At 53.1% G+C, this 21,481-nt stretch overlaps 1 protein-coding gene across 4 annotated transcripts; it reads right to left on the bottom strand.

Moving 5' to 3' along the window:
* Window positions 1-1,037: 1,037 nt before the first annotated feature.
* Window positions 1,038-20,803, bottom strand: KMT5A (lysine methyltransferase 5A). Of its 4 annotated transcripts, none has more exons than XM_070629260.1 (8): window positions 20,604-20,654; window positions 15,071-15,192; window positions 13,755-13,911; window positions 10,618-10,837; window positions 10,120-10,207; window positions 5,333-5,392; window positions 3,882-4,072; window positions 1,038-2,898 (listed from the first exon to the last, which is right to left on the bottom strand). In XM_070629260.1, exons 1-8 carry the CDS (start codon window positions 20,611-20,613, stop codon window positions 2,688-2,690), a joined length of 1,059 nt encoding a protein of 352 aa, XP_070485361.1. In that variant the 5' UTR covers window positions 20,614-20,654; the 3' UTR covers window positions 1,038-2,687. The 4 variants fall into 4 exon arrangements, with proteins under 4 accessions (XP_070485361.1, XP_070485362.1, XP_070485363.1 ...); XM_070629261.1 differs by lacking the exon at window positions 20,604-20,654 and adding an exon at window positions 15,449-15,767; XM_070629262.1 differs by lacking the exon at window positions 15,071-15,192 and having other exon boundaries at window positions 20,604-20,803.
* Window positions 20,804-21,481: the final 678 nt, after the last annotated feature.

Raw genomic sequence — 21,481 nt, 5'->3', positions numbered from 1 at the left:
GGCTCGGAAGCAAGTTTTCCAGCCAGGTTTCAGAAGGCAGCAGAAGTGGTTGCTGTAGCAATCGTCTCTAAAAAACAAATAAATAGACACAGCAACTGAACACCAGGTGCTTATTATCTGTCAGCCCTGGGCACTTGTAAACCGTGAATGGTAGAAACCACCCCAATTTTTAATCCTAGTAACAGTGAACATTGGTTACTGAGGATTGTGTGTGTGCAAGGCACTACACTAGTGCTTTTTATGTATTAATTCATTTAACCCTCACAGTGACCCTGACACCAGCACCGGGAATGTCTCCAAGTTATAGAGGAGAAAGTGGCGCACAGAGAGGTTAGGTAAACTGCCCAAGGTTACACAGCTGCTAGGTGGCTGGAACGAGATGTTCTGTTCCAGGGCTGAGCACTTGGCCACCAGGCCACACTGTCCCCTCCAAGGTGAGGATGTAAAAATACATGACTATTGAATCCTTGGGACACTCCTGCAAGGCAGGTGGGTAAAGAGGGTTCCCATTTGATGGACAAATTTCAGAGAGGGTAAGTGATTTGTCCGAGGTGACACAGCTGACAAACGCTTAAAGCTGGTGCTGGAACTGATGTTTTGCTGCTAAAGCGAGGACTCTCCCCGGTTCCAATCTGCCTCAAGTGCCCCGTGCCCGGGGCTGAGGGAACTAACAGCCTCTCAAGGGCAGGTGGTGGGACATGTGGTGAAGACAGGGATCTGGGCGGGTAGGAGGGACTTCAGCACAAGCAGGTATGGTGGATGATTCCGAGACACCTACCCCAGATTCAAGTCCAGTAAATTAGACAATTCTATCAGGCGAAATTTGATTACGTACCAGGCATTGTTCTAAGGGGCCAATGTGCATTAACTTCTAATCTTCACGAGCAGCCTGTGACCCTCGTTAGACAAAGAAACTGTCCCCTCGGAGGACATCAATTGAAACTTGGACTCACACCAGTATGTGACCCTTTTGTAGACTCCAGCCCCACTCTTCTCTGCCTCCGCCTCATGAAAAACAGAAAGACACACACAGGTGGTTTCGCCTGGCAATAAATATTTTAATTTTTGTTTCATTTTTATGATGACAAATAATTTTCAAGTTTATTTCTTTTTTTGTTTTTAAATACAAAGCTAAGCCACAAACAGGTACAACCAAGACATTTTATCTCACATTAACACACTCCCGTCGGATCCTCCTCCAATTTGCTGACCACTGACCAGGCAAGTATGGGGTCGGGGGAAGACTTTCTTAGGTAGCACCGTCATGAGGCCGGGGAGGGGAGGGTGGGGGTGGGGACCTGGGGGCATCAAGGTTGAGGACAGGCTTTCATTGCCTGTCTCCATTCACATTTACCTGGGGCCGCGGGGTGGGGGTGGGAGGCCCTGGGTCTTGGCCGCAGAGCCCCAGCCCCCCCGGGGCTGCAGGTTAAGAGTGGGAATCAGTCCCCCTTTGGGAGGGAGGAGGCAGCTACCTACTCCTCCTGCCATCACAGTCGAGGTGAAAACTTCAGCCTTAGCCTGGATCCCTGGGCTGCTGGGCCTGCCCGCTCCCCTGAGCACCAGCAGGCGGCATGGGGGTCCTGCATTTCAGGGCTTGGAGGCTCACCCCTCGGTTCATGGCTGCATCTTCAAGGGAAGGAAACCAGGTGGTCTGACAGACAGACAGCCTTGACAGCAGGTCTGAAACTTTCAACCCAGCAGAATCGGGGTCGGGTGGGGTCGGGGGAGGGGATCGGGTAAGTAATTTCTGGTCCCACTACAAAACTTTATTTTTGATTAGAATAGAGTACCATCTCAAATCTCTTCTACAAAAAAAAAAAAAAGAAAAAGAAAAGAAAAAAATGCAGCCACTTCACTCACTTCAAGACCTATATACACGTAAGTTGTTTTCTGTGGTTTTTCTCTTTTTTTTTTTGTCTTTTTTCTTTTTTTGATTTTTATTATTTTTTTTAAAATAAATTCAGTGTTCACATTTCTATAAAGAATTAACCCAGTTTCAGGAAACCCTGCCCCGGCAGGGCTAGGTAAGCAATGCTTTTCCCTGCCCACGTCTACTTTATTACCCGCCCTGATGCTTCGAGGTGCCCGGAAAAGTGGCAGCCTGTGGAAGAGTAAGTCTAGGCCCAGCCCGTACTCACGGGCCACCGGGTCAGTAAGCTTTCGAGAAAGCAGAGGGGAAGACTAGCTTACTGCGAAACCTTTTTAAAAAATATTCATACACTTCAATGTGCGCCTGTCGAGACGTCAGGAAAACAAGAGCTTGGGAACATCCCGTCCAGGGCTTCGGGAGGCAGCATCTTCCTCGCACCCGTCAGGGGTGTGGGGAGGAGTCCTGGCTCTGCAGCTGGAGGCAGGAGCATCGCCCAGCTTCCTAGTTCATGTTCGATTCTCTCCTCTAAAACCTGTGCTGAGTCTTTGACTGCATGCACGGGAAGCACAAACGTTCAACTTGTATGCAAAAAAGGTACAAAAACAACTAGAATATAAAAGTTTTGGTAATATAAGGCCATCTGTTCAAGTCCACCTTGGAAACCTGTAACAGATATTTAAATACTACAGTGAAAAGGCATCTTAATATACTTTTTAAAAACATCTGAAGTCATCTGCTAAGATTAAGTGTGTAAAAAAAAAAAAAAAATCAATTCCCTTTGAGGGCACTTTGTCCATGGGGGTGGGGAGGCGGTGCATTAATGCTTCAGCCAGGGGTAGGCCTCGATGGAAGCCCTGCTGCGGTCCCCGTAGTCGTACAGGAGCTCCTCGCCGGCCGCGATGTCTCGGGAGGCGATGAGGATGAGGTGAGGCACGCCGTCGATGTCGTGCAGTTTGGTTTGGCAGTTCCCACATTTGCTGTGATTGATCAGTCTTCCCAGGCGATTCGTCTCTCTAGTTGCATCCACGCTGGCGGGGAGGGAGGGCAACAGAGGGTGAGATTGATGAAGAGGCCTTTGAACCCAGCCAGAGTCAAGCTTGCTCTCAACTCTGGGGGCATGTCGATTTATAGCTACAACTTTGGGAAGCAATTCAACTCAAAAAACATATCTTTAAAAGCCCAGAGAGGCAGTGGGTGGGGTATGTGAGGCGGGGGTGGGAGTGGACAGGAATGCAAAAGGCTCTTGTGGAGGCCCGTGAGGCAACTGGGGTTCTGCAAAATAAAGAAATGACTAAAAATCAACTCTGTGTGGGTGTGGGGGCTGGGAGTATCTGGGAACTCTCTGTACCTTCCACTCAATTTTGCTGGGAACCTAAAACTGTTCCAAAAAATACAGTCTAGGGACCAGGCCCATGGCCAAGTGGTTAAGTTTGTGCGCTCTGCTTCGGTGGCCCAGGGTTTTGCTGGTTCGGATCCTGGGCACGGACATGGCACCGCTCATGAGACCATGCTGAGGTGGCATCCCACATGCCACAACTAGAAGGACCCACAACTAAAATACACAACTATGTCTTGGGGGGCTTTGGGGAGAAAAAGCAGGAACAAAAAAAAAAGATTGGCAACAGTTGTTAGCTCGGGTGCCAATCTAAAAAAATAAAAAAATAAAGTCTATTAAAAAATCCAATCAACTCCACTGCCACGTCGAGAAAGGAGCAGTCAGAGACTTCCAGAGCTGGTCTGGCCAAATGCCCTGGGAGGGGGGCCAGGTGAGCCAATGATCAGGCTCTCATGGAATGAGTCCGCTTCTCCTTGTCTGATGAGATGGCACCTAGAACCGCTCAATCCCAGAGTGTAAAAATGGGAAGGGGCAGAGCTGCATCACAGCTTTGGAAAAAGGCAGCAAGAACTAAAGAAGCAGCTGGGCAGCAGAAAGATCAGCACGCTCCCCACGGCCCTTCGTCCTGACCGCCGCTGGGGCAGGAAAAGCCACTGGAAGCACCGGTGGACTCACCAGTAGGTTTTGCTCAGATACTGAAAATAGTACATGTAGCAGCCTGTGGAGGGGTCTTGTGCGTACAGAGCCTCCCGCTTCTTGGCGTCGGTGATCTCAATGAGGTCCCCGTGGTATTCCACCACAAACTCGCCCCGGGAGAACTGCTTGGTGGCTATCACGCCCCTGCCTTTGCCATCAATCAGGTCAATCTGTTGGGAGGTGACGAGAAAGAGGGTTGGTTTATAACAGCAACAGATGCCACCGTGCGTGGCTGGCTTCCAGGGTGCCTGGGGCTTACACCATTCTTCTAACAGCTTTATTGAGGTATGCCATACAATTCACTCATTTTACATGTACAGTTCGATGGGTATTATTAAACGGATACAGTTGTGTAACTATCGCCACATCCATCACCCAGAAAGTCCCCTTGTGCCCATTTGCAAAGCATTGTTAGACTGGATCCTCATGAGAGATCTGCGAGGTTGGTGTTGCCCCATTTTGCAGATGAGCAAACAGGCTTAGAGAGGCAGAGCCAAGTGTCCACGGCCACACAGTTAGGAAGTGCTGGAGCACACACTCAAATCCACTTACTTGGCCTTTTCAGAGGAAGAGTAGGACCCATTGTTCTGGGTCTCTTCTTTATTCCATAATCTACCCTCCTGGGTTTCTCCTCACTCCACTATAAATGGAGTTGGAGGTGCTTGTTTGAGGAGCCCAGACTTAAGCTCAGATCCCCCCAGAAGGTGAGTGGAGACTGAAGCTTTCTGACTCCTGCGTCCTAACCAGACCCATCTGGCCACCCTTTGGAGCGTTACTCCCCTCCCATCCACCCAACATGTTCAAAATATACTGAGAGAAGCAAATTTCCTGGGCATTGCCATTTCCCAGGAAAAGAGAGTTCAGAGAAAATTTATTAGTTTCTCCTTTTAAAGGTTTCCCCAGGCATCATGCTAAACGAAAGCAGCCAAATACATCAGGTTACACATTCTATGATTCCACGTATACAAAATGTCCAGAATTGGCAAATCCATAGAGACTGGTGGTGGCCGGGGGAGGGTACGGGAGTGACTGCTCATGGGAACAGGGAGGATGTTTGGGAGGATGAAAAAGTTCTGGAATTAGACAGGGATGATGGTTGCACAACACTGTGAACGTGGAATGTACTTAATGCCACCGAACTGTACACTTTCAAATGGTTACAATGGTAAATTCTATGTTATAAGCATTTTACCACAATTTTTAAAAACTTTCCCCAGGGTAATCCTTCACATACGAAGCCCACTCACGTCTCCTTCATGAGGCGCCCCCTTAACCATAGCTTAGTATATGGCGCCTCAACACCCTAACAGTCTGACTGGTCACAGTGACCATTAAAGGGTTAAAGCGATGGCAGCCGCTGTTGGCCCCGGGATCAGGGACAGTGGAACCACACAGCCTTAGCCTGATGCTGGGCCCCTGCTGCCCCTTACCTTCATTCCTTCTTCCTTCCCACTTTCAATCAATTCGTCTATTCTTTTCCTTTCTTCGGACTGGGTGGAGAGGAAAGAAAAACAGCACATCAGCATTTGCTCCTGGGCCACTTGGGGTAGCAACGGATGCCTGGGCCACCCACAGGGTCACTCACAGTTGGTCTCCATGATATCAGTCCCCAAGGATGCCTAAGGTCCCAATCCCCCTTTACTTGGTAGCTGTGTGTTGTGGACAATTTGCCACCTGGGGTTCAACTGGCCCAGGAGGGAGACAGTGGTAGCTCAAGGGCAGAACTAGGCTTGCGGCTATGTTGTTTGGCCCATGCAGTGTTCTAAAAAAATATTTAAACTGCTGATATTTAAAACTCATGGCTCTGGGGCTGGCCCCGTGGCTGAGTGGTTAAGTTTGTGTGCTCAGCTTTGGCAGCCCAGGGTTTCGCCGATTTGGATCCTGGGTGCGGACATGGCACTGCTCATCAGGCCATGTTGAGGCAGCGTCCCACATGCCACAACTAGAAGGACCCACAACTAAAAAAAAAATATATACAGGGGCCAGCCCAGTGGCGCAGCAGTTAAGTTCGCATGTTCCGCTTCTTGGCAGCCTGGGGTTTGCCGGTTCAGATCCCGGGTGCGGACATGGCACCACTTGGCAAAAGCCATGCGGTAGGCGTCCCACGTATAAAGTAGAGGAAGATGGGCATGGATGTTGGCTCAGGGCCAGTCTTCCTCAGCAAAAAGAGGAGGATTGGCAGGAGTTAGCTCAGGGCTAATCTTCCTCAAAAAAAAAAAAAAACATATATATATATATACACACACACACAGAATTATATACTTGCGGGATTAGGGGAGAAAAAGCAGAGAAAAAAAAAAGATGGACAACAGTTGTTAGCTCAGGTGTCAATCTTTAAAAATCAGGGCACAGGCACACCACATCTCTCCCTCCTGACGGCCCCTGCAAACGTCTCACTTTAGGATCTCTGAGCTACATCTCCACGGAAGCTGCTGCCAAGGAAGAGAAGAGGGCCTCCCATCCTAAAGAGTCAATGCACCCTGAACGGAGAAGCCACAGAGGAATGGACGCTCGAGATCTCACCTGTCCCTTAGGGTCACTGCCCGCACCTCCCCTCCCCCCCACCGCCATTACTCTGTCCATCCCTGATCCTGGCCCCACCGCTCTGTGGGTGCACAGGACTCTAGGGAGCCAGAGGGAGCTATAGAAAGACAGACCATAAGTCCCAACCCAGCGTGAACCCCCAGCCAACAGGATGGCACACAGGTGGGAGTTGTGCCGACAGCAGAGCCCTCCACACTCAGCTGAGCTCAGCCCTCCCCACCGAGGCCTCAGGACACCGCCTCAGCCAACGTAACCAGCCTGCAGCCCATGTGGGACCTTCTCACTCAGGCCACAAGTATTTATTGCATGTCTGCAATGTGTGTTGGGGGCATGGTGGTGAGTGAGACCAGGTCTCTGCAACCTTACAAGGGGTTTACAGGCGCCACAGAAGACCCCCACCCGACAGCCCCAAATCCAGCCCCCTCCTCTCCATTTCTACCACCGCCTTCCAGCCAAGCCGCGCCTGCGCCTGCCCGGGCGTGTGGGACAGCCGCCTTGCTGGTCTCCTGGCTCCCACTCTGACCACCCCCTTCACTGTTCTCCACAGCAGCCAGAGGGGCCTTTTAAAAATGTGAGATCATGTCATTTCCCCGCTGAAAGCCTCCCAGTAGGTTTATTCAAGAGTCAAGTACCAGCGTTGGCTCCTGAGTTGTGACAAATGTACCAGAGGTAAGACATTAATGGTGGGGGAAACCAAGTGAAGGGCCTATGGGAACGTTCTGTACTATCTTTGCAACTCCTGGGTGAGTCTACAATGATTCCAAAGTAACAAGTTTATTTAAGAAAAATAAAAGCCTTTCAGGAACTTCCCACTGCTCTTGGGATAAAATCCATTTTTCCGATGGCCCGTGAGGTTCCGCAGGCCCAGGCCCCGCCTCTCCAGCCTCCTCGCCCTCTTCGCCCTCGCTCCCACCCTCCGGCCACACTGCTGGCCCCGCAGAAGGCCAGGCTGGCTCCTGCTGCAGGGCCTTCACACTCGCTGTCCCCTGCCCGGCCTCTCCTTTCCCCAGTGCACGGGCCTGGCTTGCTTCCTCCCTTCCTGAGCTCTCCTCAGACAGGGACTTCCCTGGTCACAGCGGCTAAAGCAGCCTGAGCCTAGCCACGCTGGCAGACTACTGTTCTAAGTTAATGCCAAAGTGCCCTCCGAAACTACCTGGCCTTTTGGTTTTTCTTTTGTTGTTGTTGTTGTTAATTGCTCCCCAGTTGACGATAAGCTCCATGGGTACAGGGGCCTGATCTGTTCACTGTGGGGTCTCCTGGCCTAGGACAGTGTCTGGCACATAGTAAGAACTCACGGCAACGACACACAGCACCCCCCACCTTGCTGAATAATTAATGATCACAAGTGTGCAGAGACCAGTGAGGACAAGTATGTAAATGGGAAAACTGGGGTAGGTGACAGGAGGCTCTCCCGCTGGGAGTGAAGGTGGCTCGGAGACGAGCTGAGAGCTGCACCAGGCAGACACCCCACGTGCAGAGCCGAAGTGCCCGAGTTTCACCCTGGGGGCTCGAGGGTCTGGGCATGCAAGCAACCAGCTCGGGCCTTCCTACTGGGAACGCCACAGCAGCCCCAGGGGCCGGGAGGCAGCGAGTGGGAGGTGAGCAGGTCTGAATTAGGGCAAGGGCTGCGAAGAGGAAGGAGGGGACAGATAGAAGACATTCCCGAGAGGAATGAGCAGGCAGCTCTGTGCTTCAGCCCGGGGGGGGGGGGGGGGGGGGGGCTGGGCTGAGGATGAGGAAGCCAGGGCGTTGCCAACAGGCACAGTCCCCGCCCCAGGGCTGGCTGTCACCCACTTCGCAGCCAGGCTCCCCAGGTTCCACCCTCCTGCCCTGGACCTGGACTTGGACCTGAATGCGGCCCCACCCACTGTCTCCAGACACAACGAGGCACCCGCAGACCTTTCATTTCCGCTTCACCCTGGCCACCCACAGCCCTCTCCCAAGCCCGCCCGACTGAGCCTCGCTTTCTGCCAGCCCACGAGGGCCATCAGGCCAGGACTGGCCTTGCCCCTCAGAGGAGGTCCCGGGGTCCCGCCCTAGGGCTTCACCTGTGCCGCCAGGAGACGCCACCCGGGCCAGCACAGCCCTGTCACCCTGGCCAGTGACCACCTGGCCCTGGTGTTCCCTCAGCGGAGCCAACACAAGCGGGGGTGCAGCCTGGTGCCCCACAACTGGCTCATCGTCCCATGACAGAGAGGGCCGTTCTGGGCCGCAGACCCCGCTTCGGGGAGGTGGGCGTCCACTCCCTTCCGCTCATCTGCAAGACGCACGGCCCGGCTCACGCCCCACCGCAGCTTTCACGCCTCCAGACAGAAAAGCCCTTGTTCTTTAGTTAAAAAGCCACACTCAGCTGCCCCCACAGCCCACGGTGGCCCTTGGTGACCCCCCCACGCTCCGTGTGAGCACCGCACCGCCCCGGGGAGGCGTCTTGGGGCCTGGCACAGCCTTGCCCTCTGCAGTGCTGTCTGGAAGAGTGACCCAGCACAGCCTCCACTGCAGGCAAACATTTTATAACAGCTCGTTCTTGGCCAAAAGACGCTGCCTTTCTAAGGAAATAAAGCCAAAGCTTCTCGGGGGGGGGGGGGGGGCGGGGGGCGGGGGGAGGAACGGGGCCCTTTTTTTGTTTTTTTAAATGAAGCCTCATCGATTCAAAGGAAAAAAAGAAACAGAATACTGGATCGCCATATCTATCTACAGCTTTAACCTGTCCAGTGCGGAGGCAGTCTCTGTGGGCTGGGACGCTAACACGGACAGGACGGGGTCCCCCTCCTCTGCGGGGGCGGCAATCCTGAGCACTGCTCCTCAGCCTTGAGGTCACTTTAGGGGTTGGGAAAGCAGAGGGGCTGGCCAGACACCCCTGGGAGGCAGCAGGGAGGCAGCCCGGGGTGCGGGGCCGGCCACGCCCTGGGCTCCTTAACAGAAAGGCAGCAATCACAGCTCACTGCACCAATATTGACTGGCGCTGTGGAGCTTAGCCCTCTGCAAACACAACAGCAGCCGGAGCTCTGCAAACACAACAGCAGCCGGCGGGTGGAGGCCTCCCATGTCCCTAGGGAGGGTGGGGGGTGGGGAAGAGCAGAGGAGCCTCAGGAAGCGACAACACTGGGGAAGCCACGGTGACCACGGTAAGAGTTAACTGGTGCATGACAGTGCGCTAAGCACACTTCCAAGCGTTCTATGTGCTTTGAGGCATTTAATCCTCCCAACAACCTCACATGGTACGATTATCCCATTTTACAGACAGGGCACGAGGCGCAGAGCAGTTAAGTACTGACCTGAGGTCATAAGGCCAGTAAATGGCTCCCAAGCCACTGCTCTTTACCACCTCAGGACACACATGGGAACTTCTAGACGGTAGACAGACAAGCCTCTGAAAGAACATGCAGCCTTCCTCACGGTCCTAGGCTCCAGTGGCCCTGCCCACAGGTCCTGGAAAAGCTGCCTTTACCGTAACTCCTGACTTTCCATGCCATGTGCTACAGGTTACAAGGCTCCTTCACAGAGGACCCCAAGCATCGTGACAATCCCCATGAGACCAAGGAGAATACCAAGGCCACAGAGGCAAAGGGACTTGCCCCAAGATGACAAACAAAGGTCAGATTGTGCATGCCAAGCACTGCCCACTGGGCAACCGTGCCCTCCAAGAGCCAGAATTGAAACCAAGTGACTCTACCTGCAGCTCGGCTTTGCTCTTCCTGGAGCTCCTTCGCACAGGGTAGAAATCCGTGAGTTTGCGATTCTGCTGCGTTTTTCCTTGAGCTCTGGGGTAGGAAAGGAAGAGGAGAAAACAAACATTAGCGCTGAAACCCCACTCACATCCAGGAGGCACACAAATCCGTAGGAGGTGGCTCCTTGGAAAGGAGGTCACTTAAACACCCTTGTCCACTGCGGCCTGTGGTCACATAGGCTGGCCTACCCACAGGGGCCTCAGAGAGTGTGTCAAAGGCAGGCTGCCTTCTCTGGGGGGGAGGGGGGCTCTGCAGCTCTGGACCCATGCCAGACTGAGATGCTAACAAATAATGGTGTCACTGGTGGTGACTCAAGGAAGCTGAGCCTTAATGAGAGGCTGAGCTGGCAGACCGCTTAACCCTAGGCGGCACTGAGCAGGCCTCACTGGGCGCAGAGGAACCAGCCTGCTCTGTGCTGAGAGGAGGGCGCAGGAGGCACTTACTTTTTCCTGGGGGCCTGTTTGCCCTTGACGGGCTTTTTGAGGGCTTGCTTGCCGACGGCTGCGTTGGGAGAATCACAAGACAAGGTCGGAGTTTTTGGAGGTTCTGCTGCTTCAGATTTTTGGTTTGGAAAAGGTGCCAGGGGACCTCTCCTGGCGTCTTTGATCTTCTGTTCCTCGGGCTTCATGGTGCTTCGAACTGCGTTCCCAGTGTTTCTTTTCTCTGGAGGCAGAGGGTGGAGAAAGACAGGTTTATTCTAGACCGTCGGTCTCCCAATTCCTAGACCGTCAGCTGCACTCTAAGACAGGCTTTGAGAAACTCACGGGTGTGTCGGGCAGCAGTGCCCTGGGCCTGTTCAGCGTGGTGCCCACCAGCAGAGATCACAGAAAAAGCATCTGGCTTTACTTTTTGACCCAGACGCTGGGCAGAGCTATTGGTCTTCTGCATCTTTTTTTTCCCTTCAGTTTTATTCAGATATAATTGATAAATAAAATTCTAAGATATTTAAAGTGTACATCCTGATGATTTGATACACCCATACGTTGTGAAAGGATTCCTCGCATCTAGTTAATTAACACATCTGGCCTTCTGCACCTTGAAGGGAGAGCCCTTGAAGCAGAAGCACCCCAGACAGCAATACTGGGTGTCGATGGCTTCCAGGACTTGGGCTTCAGACCCCGGGAAAAAAAGCTCAGTTCCTAAACAGTGGGCCAGAATTGATGGACAGGAGTAAGGCAACAAAGCCGAACCTCATCCCCAGGAGCTGCTGGGCACACTTCACTGCAGACTCTAAAACAAGTTCCCTCTTCTAACAAGACCAAAGCCCGGCATTCACTGTGTTCTCAGCACGGTGCCCGGACACTGCTCAGTGTGTTGTGAGGGACATCGCAAATAATTTGTTACTAAACATAGTTGTGGAGCACCAGTGTTGGTGGACTATTCACTTTGTTTAAAAAAATGATTTACTTTTTAAAAATAAGTAAATAATACGTTGCTGGTAGGAATGCAAAATGGCGCAGTCCCTTTGGAAAAGAGTTCGGCTGTTCCTCAGAAAGTTAAGCACAGAGTTACCGTGTGACCCAGCGATTCTACCCCAGGCATCTATTAAGAGAATTAAAAACACACGTCTACACAAAAATCTGAGTATGAATGTTTGTAGCAGCTTATTCATAATAGATAAAAAGTGGAAACAACCCAAACGTCCATCAGCTGATGAATGGGTAAATAAAATGTGGTATATCCACATGATGGAATATTATTCAGCCACAGAAAGGAATGACACATGCTACAACATAGATGAACCTCATAAACATGATGCTGAGTGAAGAGGCCAGACACAAAAGACTACATAGTGTACGATTCTATCTATACAAAACGTCTAGAATAGGCAAATCCATAGGGACAGAAAGTAGAAGAGTGGCAGCCTGTGGTGAGGGGAGGAGGAATGGGGAGTGACTGCTAATGGGCTTCTTTTTGGGGGTGATGAAATGTTCTGGAATTAGTGGTGATGGTTGCACACACCTGTGAATACACTAAAAACCACTGAATTGTGTACTTTAAAATGGTGAACTTTATGATACGTGATTTATATCTCAATAAACAAGAGAGAAAGATAAATAAATACAGTAGAACCCATCCAGACTGTTCTCACCCCCTTACATGACTTATTGAGAAGAATGAGAGGGAGTCATGGCTGGGACGTCATACAAAACCCTAGGAGTGTGTGGTGTCCATGAATGTCAGCTGTCACGTCAGTCTGCGTCGAGGCAGAGAAAAGGTGGAGAAGCAAGGACAAGAGCCTGGCCCTCCTCCAAAGTATACCTGGCCCCAAACTCTAATTGTTGTCATTGAGTAACACTATGAGCCCAACAAGCTAGTTTATGTGCCATGTCACCATTCAGGACAATTTACATGCTGCCCCATTCAAGAAGGGATGAGACTGCCTGACTACCACTTAGGGAGAACCCCCTCCCCAGGCCCTAAGGGGAGGGTGCTACCCTAAGTGCTGCCAGTGCAGGGAGGAGCAGGCAGCGACCCTCGCAGTCCAGCGCAGGGAGGGCTCCCGGGAGGGAGCACTTCACAAAGCGCTCGTGCATCTGTGCTGTAAGTCACCTTTAGAAGAGCCCTGCGAGGTCGGGCTCCTCTCTCTCCCGCTCTACAGATGGGAGAACTGGGGCTCAGAAAACAGGAGCAACTGGCCCAAGCCTCCTCCCTGTAAGAGGCAGAGCTAGGATTAGAACCCAAGTCATGTGATGACCGACTGACATAGTATCGCCCTGTGCACCAGGGGACTCAGGCCGAGGGCTGGCTCCTGCCCCTGGCTCCGGGCTTCCTCGCCCCTGGTTCTCAGGTCTGGCCCCAGAGGTTGGGCTAAACCATCACTTATGGCATTTCTGTTCATGAACACGAGGCTTCCTTGTATGGAGCTGCTGGCAGCCTGAGTTCTGCTTCTTTAAAGCAAATTTTAATTAGAAGGAAGCCTGGTGAATTGGGTTAGCTCACACTCCCCACTGCCGCTTTAAAAGGGAATATCTGAATTAGAGCAAAACTTCTGTGAGGCTTCAGCTTGTTTAGCAGGACCAGACAGAATTTTCAAGAAAGGTGTATCTTCTTGTTCAATATTTTAACTCCAAATCTCATCATGGAGCATGCTGCTTTAGAGAGCAGCACTGAACACTTGAGTGAAAAAGAAGTTTAGAAATAAGGTCAAGGCCAGCTCAAAAAAGGGAAGGAAGTCAGTTGCCTGCGTTCACAGAACACAGCAAGGATTGCAAGCTTTGTGAGCGCCTGGTCTATACAACCCAGGCTCACTGCTGCTGCACTGTGGGCACTTGGGAGCCTCTTTACCTGCAGGTCAGGTGCACTGTTTTGCAACCTGGCAAGACAATCAAGCTTAAAGCACATACTAACTCTTGTGAAAGCAGGGAGAACCTGTTAGACCACACGGGACACGCCCTGGGCCAGGCCACCCTTTCCCCTCCGTCTGTGTTCTTAGCAGCAAGACAGAACATGTTCAAACCTTCGGAACCTGGGTTTAAAAGGCTCGATAAAAATTTAATATTTATGCATTATTATGGAAGTCAGAGGCTTCTGCAACGCGAGCAGCTGTGGTCAGAAGAGGGCCATTTCAGAGGCTTACCTTCTCGTTTCCTGTAGATTCCGGCTAATGGCTTCCCCTGGCATCTGACTTCATGATGTGCAACTGAGTTCTCTTCCTGAAGGGGGGAACGCATTCCAGAGCATTTGTTCGGGCTCATGTAGGAATAGATCTTTGACTGCCCGGTAAATACATTCTCCTAAAACGACAAATGCATATTCTGAAAGAGGCTTGAAGAAGATCCCATAGCATTTACGCAGAGAAGGAACAACCAGAATACAAAAGACAAAAAATAGACATCATCTCTCAAAAACTGGGATACCAGGGGGATGCCAGCCCCTGGAGAGCAGCAGAAGGGTTAGAATCTCCCAGGTCCAAGTCAGATGTTTCCAGAACACATGTGGTCTCTAATTCCAGTCACTAAGGAGACATCTGGCCAGCAGGAGAACCAGCTGGACACAGAGATCTATATAAGAAGGAGACAACCTACCAGTAGCAGGGAGGTCAGAATGACCCAGAGTAAACAAATCTGGAATTTGAAGGGCTGGCCTCTGTGCAGGAGCTAACTCCCCTGGCACGAGCGGCAGGGCCTCGGGCACAGAAACAGGCCTGGGGGAACCCGATTAACCACTTTCTGGTCCTGAGGTCACTTGGCAGGACCTATCATTACTGCCTGAGCCTTCTGTGGCCCAAGCCGGGCCCCTCTCAAATCAATGCCTCCAGCAGCCTCCCAGGACTGCAGACAGGACTGCGGCTGGGGGAATTCTCCCAGGGCAACTGGGGGTGGGGTGAAGAGCTGACAAAAGCAGAGCCTATGGGTGGTCACTCTATTGCTAACGGCATCTTGGCATTAACAGGAGGGTACCCAAGCCAGTGGGGCGGTCCAGGTCACTGCTGGTGTCCCTGGGTGTGGGGCCTCTCCTCTGAGCAAGCACAGAAAGGAGGAGGGCCTTCCCAGAAACACTGCTAGGGCCCTTCTGCCTGGTGAACCATTAAGCACCAAGTCAGCGAGACCTACGACCCCCCTCCGAGGGACCCGGGCAGGCCCCGGACACCCTGGGAAGGCAGCCACCTCCGGGGGAACTGGGTCTCGGGGTGTGGAAATGCCATAAAGACACAAACTTTTCCGAGGTCAAATATTGCCAGGGTCATGGCGGAGCGAGGGTGGACGCCACTCCCAGGCAGGCAGCAGAAAAGGAAGCAGCCGGGCCGGGCGCCCGGGCCGCACCCCCGCCCCGGGGCCGCGGGCGGGGGCCTGGGGGGGGCGCCCACGTGCTCGCGGCGCGGGGCTGGCGGGGGCGCCGGGCCGCACGGCCCCTGGGGCGCGCCGACTGAGTGCGGAGAGGGTGCCTGCTTACCCCGTCGGTGCGGGGCCTCCCCGGGCCCCTCCGCTCCACCATCTCCGGGCCCGGGGCCGTCGCTGCCACCGCCGCCGCCGCCGCCGCCGCCTCCACCGCGCGGGGCTTGGACATCTTCCTGCCTGGAGAGGGGGACCCGGGGGAAGCGGGGGAGGGGGCGCTCAGGGCGCGGCGGGGCGGGGAGCGGGGCCGCCCGGGCCGGGCGCCGCAGCCATGTTCCGAGGGCCCGGCGGTGGCGGGCCGCCCGCGCAGCGCGGAGGCTGGAGCCGGCCGGCCGGGCCCGTCCCGGGCCCGGGCCCGAGTCGCCCTCCCGCCGCCCGGCCCGGCCGGGCCCCGCGCGCCGCCCGCCCCCCGCGCGGCCGGGCCCGACACACCCACCTGCAGCCCGGCCAGGCCCATGGCGGCGCGCCCCGCGCCCTCGCTCTCGCCGCCGCCGCCGCGGCCCGGCCACCACCGCTGCCGCTGCCGCTGCTGCTGCTGCTGCCGCCGCCACCAGCGCCGCCGCGGCGCCCCGGGAAAGGGCCGGCGGCGCCCCACGGCGCCCCCTTCCCCCATGGCCTGCGAGCAGGGCCCGGACCCGCGCGCCGCGGCAGCCCGGCCGGCCGGGGACCGAGGACGCAGGAGGGAGGGAGCGCAGGCGGCGCGTCCTCCGCGGCCCGCCCGCTCGCCGCCGCCGCTGCCGCCGCCGCCCACCGTCCGGCTCCCGGCCCGGGAGGGGCTGGCAGGGGCGGCGCCGCGAGGCTCGGGGGGAGGGGAGGGGAGGGGAGGGGAGGGGAGGAGAGGGCGGGCCTGGCGGCCGCGACGAATCCCAACTCGGGCGCGCCCCCTCGCGCGCGGCCGCGGCCACTCGGGGAGGAAGGGGTGGGAAACTCGATAATGACAGCGCAGGCTGCCGGCCGGCCGGGCGCCTGCTCTCGCTGGCTCAACGAGTATTTTGGGAGACCCGTCCGTGCCAGGCGCAAGCCGCAGCGGGGAACGCGACAGGCGAGAGCCTTCCTGTGTGCCCGAAGCTGTGCTCACGGAGCGTTTTAAGGGCATTCAATCCTCCGGGCAAACCCATGGGGGGCAGGTACTGTGGCAAACCCGTTTAAGCTGAGGATACTGAAGCTCAAGAGAGATGCAGGGGCTTGCCCAAGGCCACAGAACTAGAAAGTGATGGGATCAGGCGTCAAACCCAGGCGGTCTGCACACGACCGGTACAGGGCCTGGGGAAACAGATCCACCAGTTACAATGGTAACTTTGCTGGGAGCTTCTCTTGCCTAAGTTATCTCACTCGAACCTCACGACAGCCCTATGAAGGCACACACCATTATTATCTCTTTGCTACAGACTGGGAAACGGAGGCTCAGAGAAGTGAGGAGCTTGACCAAGTTCTCAGAACTAGAAATGCATTTCCAGGCCAACTGACCCCAGAGCCTACACTCCGAGCCACTACCCTTCCCAATTACTGATGAGATTAAAGAAAAGAGCGTTGCAGAAGGGTTTAGCAAGTCACCCCGTTCTCCTGTCCCCTCCATGAGAAAATGTCCTTGGTAGGCAGGGGTTCCAGGTACCCTGGTGTCTTGTCTCAGCAGAGCTCACTGCCCTGCGCCACTCTGCTGGAGGCATTGGGGTTTGAGGGCCCACAGCCAAAGAGTCACAGTATTTGTGCAGAGTCATAGATGCAAACAAGACACCTTGGGGCGTCTAGCTCTTGCTGTTTGAGTCATGGCCTGGGAGGCAAGGACTTAGATTCTCTCCCTACCTCTGCCTCAGAGCTTCTTTGTGACCATGGCCAAGTCACTTCCCCAGTCTAGGCCTCAGCAACCTCATGGATAAAAACCAAGTAACTTGAATTCTATCACCCACCCGGAGCACCCCCCCAACATCCACAGATAAACAAATAGCTGTCACTTTAAGTAGCTGCCTCTCCTTAGAAGGGATAAGACTGAGTAGGATTACACAGCAGGGCACCGCTCAGGACAGTGCCTCCCCAACCAGCTCATGCTTTAGCATCCTTCCGGGCAGGACTGGGGAACCCCCCACCCTACCCCAAGTCCCCACCTCAACCAGTAACTCCAGTGGGGTAGGGTACTCAGCCCATTTGAATACCCAAGAGACTATGCAGAGAGTGAAAGAGATTCTAAAGTGACCCTCTGACACCCAGGCCGAGCCACGTGAAACAGTGTCTGTTACACCTGACGGGCAGAGGAAGTTTGGGGTTTGTTGCCAAACTATTGTGGGAATCATAGTTTGGGAGCAGGAAGCAGCCACTCAGATCATCTTGTCCACTTCCCATACTATTTTAACACCGCCTCACACACTATACACACATGCTCATGGCCATAGCTTTCTCTATGGTAGCCTTCAAATGCAAGGGATACACTAAAATACAAATCCAGCACTCATTCCTCCCAACTCTGCAGCTCTAGTACCTAGAATATGTGATATAAATCATTCGGTATAAGTTTCAAAATAGTCTTTCCTTTCTCTGTACATGAGCTGTTCATATGCATATAATAAATATAACCAGGGCAGGCCCCATGGTGTAGTGGTTAAGTTCAGCACGCTCTGCTTCAGTGGCCCGGAGTTCACAGGTTTGGCTCCTGGGCGCAGACCTATGCCACTCATCAGCCATGCTGTGGTGGTGACCCACATAAAAAATAGAGGAAGATTGGCACAAATGTTAGCTCAGGGCGAATCTTCCTCAGCAAAAAAAAAATAGTAATTAAAAAATAAATAGCTGCTGGCCCAGTGGTGCAGCAGTTAAGTTTGCACATTCTGCTTCAGCAGCCCAGGGTTCACCAGTTCAGATCGCAGGTGCGGACCTATGCACCACTTGTCAAGCCATGCTGTGGCAGGTGTCCCACATATAAAGTAGAGGAAGATGAGCACACATGTTAGCTCAGGGCCAGTCTTCCTCAGCAAAAAAAGAGGATTGGTGGCAGATGTTAGCTCAGGGCTAATCTTCCTCAAATAAACAGATAAATAAATAAACCCACCAGCAGAAATAAAAACTCTTATTGTTGCCCAGGATCTCAGAGAAATAGGATTCAACAGCAGTGATACTAATAGCTAACACTTCGGGAATGTTTACTATGTTACTATGTCTGGCCCTGTAATAATGCATTATTGAATTTAACCTTCCCAATCATACTAAATCTGTACTATTCCTATTTCACAGATGTAGGAATTGAAGCTCAGGGAAGACAAGTCACTTGCCTAAGAGTTACAAGACGAAGGTAATGATGCAGCTGGGATCTGAACTCAGTTCTGCTGTCTGAGGTACTTTACCATAAAGAATGTGTATTGCTTCCTTTGAAGTCAGACACTAAAATAGCAATTCATTCATTCCACAAACATTTATTGAATACCTACTTTGTTCCAGGCCTTGTGCTAAGGACACAACAGTGAACATAAAGACAGATGGAGCTCGGTGAGGCCAGAGGGGTCAGTAGGGCCCTATAGGCCTTGGTGAGGATTATGGATTTACTCCTAAGAGCAATGGGGAGGTTGGGGGAGGAGGGAGTACTGAGGCTCACATGATAAAAATCTGTGTTTTGGGGACCACTCTAGCTGCTAAAGGATAATAAATGGGAGATGGTAAAAGTAGAAAGAGGGAGATCAATTGGGAGCCATCCAACAATGGCAGCAGAGATGGAGAAAGGCAGATGGACCAATCCTCCTCAAACTAATATAGTCGAGGTTGAAAACATTTACATGACTGTAAAGCTCCAAAACCAGAGAGGAGTTCCCTGATATCTGAACATTTTGTTCATGTAACCCAGCGGGGCTCTCAAAGTGAACTACAAGTTTGGAACAAAGCCTGCTTTTCTAGAAGAAAAAGACTGATCCTTCATTTGAAGTACAGTAAATGATTTGATATTTATGACACTAAATGCCCAATTTAATAATTTTCAATAGTAATAAAGCCTTATGAAATAAGTAACTACAAGTTTAGGGGTCAAGTGAGACAGTGAGAATCACTAACCAATAAATTACAAAGGTGATTTGTAAGCCTGCCATGGAAGAAGCTGGAAAATTTGTCTCTGCTTTGGCTAAGGGAGGTGGAGTGGAACAAGCAATGACACAGCATGGCCAGAGTCTGGTCAGTGACTCTGGACTTCAGCTTCTACCTCTGAAAAATGGGAACAACAATTTGTAAAGATTAACTGAGATAATAAAGTGCCTGACCCTCAATGGTAATTATTATTTGCCCATATTAAGTATTTCAATGGCAAAGTGCTTAGTTTCATTTCCCCCCATAGATTAATTAAAGCAAGCTATTTTTTCTTCCAAATGCAGTACAGTTGAAATAGGTAGTTTAAATATTTTTCTACGATGGGAAAAATGAACCAGGGAAGCATAATTTTATTAAGATTTGTCAGATACTGTTAAGTATATTTTTAAATGCTTAACGCTTATCTGAAAATATTTGTCTTAATTTTCTCTGTGGATTAGGTTATAAAGCTCCTTAACTTGAAGTTCACTATGCCTCATTTCTTAATCAGAATCTGGGTAAGTCTTGTCCCAAAAGACCCTAAAGGGATGCTGGGAGAATAAATGATGCAACTGGGTGCAGGGCCTGAAAACAAAGGGGCCCAGCCCAATAAATATTTGCTGAGTGAGTCCTTACTTTATTCATTATTATTGCTGTAGGGAGCATACTGCATTAAAGGAAATTCCGACTAACATGCAATGCCTTGGAATTTTGAGAAAGATGTAAAACCTCAAGTTATATATTTTTTAAATAATAATTCCACGCAACCGTCCCGCTCAAGTTTTTACATGAAGGAGACACAGCGGCTGGAATGACTAGCGGCTGGAGATCACTTTGCCGCATAACGTAGGTCTTACTGTCCTGACAGCAAACTAAGTGTGCAAAGGACTTCAGGCCCGGACATCGCCTCCTGCGGCTGTCCAATCCCACCCAAGCCATCTCCCGTAGGCAGGAGACGAAGGGCCGCCCCGGGAGATGCCAGGAGACCCATCTCACCCCAAAGTGAGCCAGCGGGGCCGCTGACTGACTCAGGGCGTGGGGAGGGAAGGAAGGCGCCACTCCCACGCGCTCGCCCAGACGTAGGTTACCGACCAGCGCCCTCGCCTCGGGGTCGCCTCCTTTCCCAACGAGAGAGAGCACCCCCCACCGAAGCAGGCGAAGCCTCACCCTCCCTCCTCTGTGTATCAATAGCAACCATTCCCTGGAGGTGCCCTGTGCTTTAGTTTCCAAACAGCTTTGACATATGGACACGTTGCCTCTGGAGAGGCAGGCCAACAGTTGCCCATACTTTAGAGAGGGGAAACCGAGGCACGGCAGTGGGAGAGGTTTCTGGAGGCTTCGGGAGAGGGGAGGGAGGGGGAGAGCAGCGGGAGGGGGGGGGGACGGGAGGCGGGGAAGGTTCCGCAGCCCCCCTTTCCCCCCTTCCCGGTCCCCGCGCTCAGTCGGAGCAGCCTGCAGGAGGGCGCCTTCCCGCCTCTCCCTCTACCCCGGCCCCTCCTCCAGGGAGACGCCCCCCACCCCTGCCGGCCGGAGCTGGCCACCTGGGCAGATACCTCTAGCCATAGCCTGGCTCTGTCACCGCCTAGGATCTCCCGGGAAACGCGGCTTTCGAAAAAAGTTGCAACAACTGTAGCCAACTGCTCCGCCGAGCGCCGGCTGCCGCCCTGATTGGCGCCGCCGCCCGCCTCTCCTCAGGCCGCCTGCCGTGATAGGCGAGCTCAGCGGGGAAAGCCCGCCCTCCTCCCCGCCTCCTGGGCGGGGGCGGGGCGAGCGGCGGCACTTTGTACCAACGCTGTAGGGACAGGTCCTGGTGGAGGGGGTTGGAGGGCGTTTAAATTTTACCGTCTCCCTGCGTTGATTGGCTGTGGTGGAAGGACACCCGCACTGCCATTGGGGAGCCCCAAACCCCACCCTCTCCCGGTGCTGAAGCTCGGTCTTGGGAGGTTTAGTCACGTGGCTGGAAGCTCCAGCTCAGAGTGAACAGGATCTGGGACTTCCGGCTTTTCTCCGGCTTGACTGGAACCCGACCGTTGACCCCTCACCTGCCCTTATGAGCTGGGAAGCCTTATAGCTCTCCTAGCAGTTTGGCATCTCCAGAACCTTGACCCCTCCATCAGTTTAATTCATTCACTCCTAGATTTGAGAGGTTTATTGAGTCTCTTCTTCTAGTATTCAAAACCATCTGGCACGGTTCCTACCAACTAACAGGGTCGGCGGGTAAACCTCCCAGATCCTACCCCAACAAACCCACCCATTTTACAAATGGGGAAACAGGACCAGACGGAACAGGTAATTTACTTGCTGCCCAAGGTCACCCAGCAGTTTAATTACACGGCCTGGATCAGTTCTTTGACTGTGAGTCCACTAGATGGCTACCTTAACCCCAGGGAAACCACCATGCCCTGTTCTCCACCCAGGAGAGCCTCATCAC

Source organism: Equus przewalskii, chromosome 7 (genome assembly GCF_037783145.1).
Source record: "Equus przewalskii isolate Varuska chromosome 7, EquPr2, whole genome shotgun sequence".
NCBI lineage: Eukaryota > Metazoa > Chordata > Mammalia > Perissodactyla > Equidae > Equus > Equus przewalskii.
Note: the sequence above shows the minus strand (reverse complement) of the source record. Positions and strands in the feature narration are given on the sequence as shown.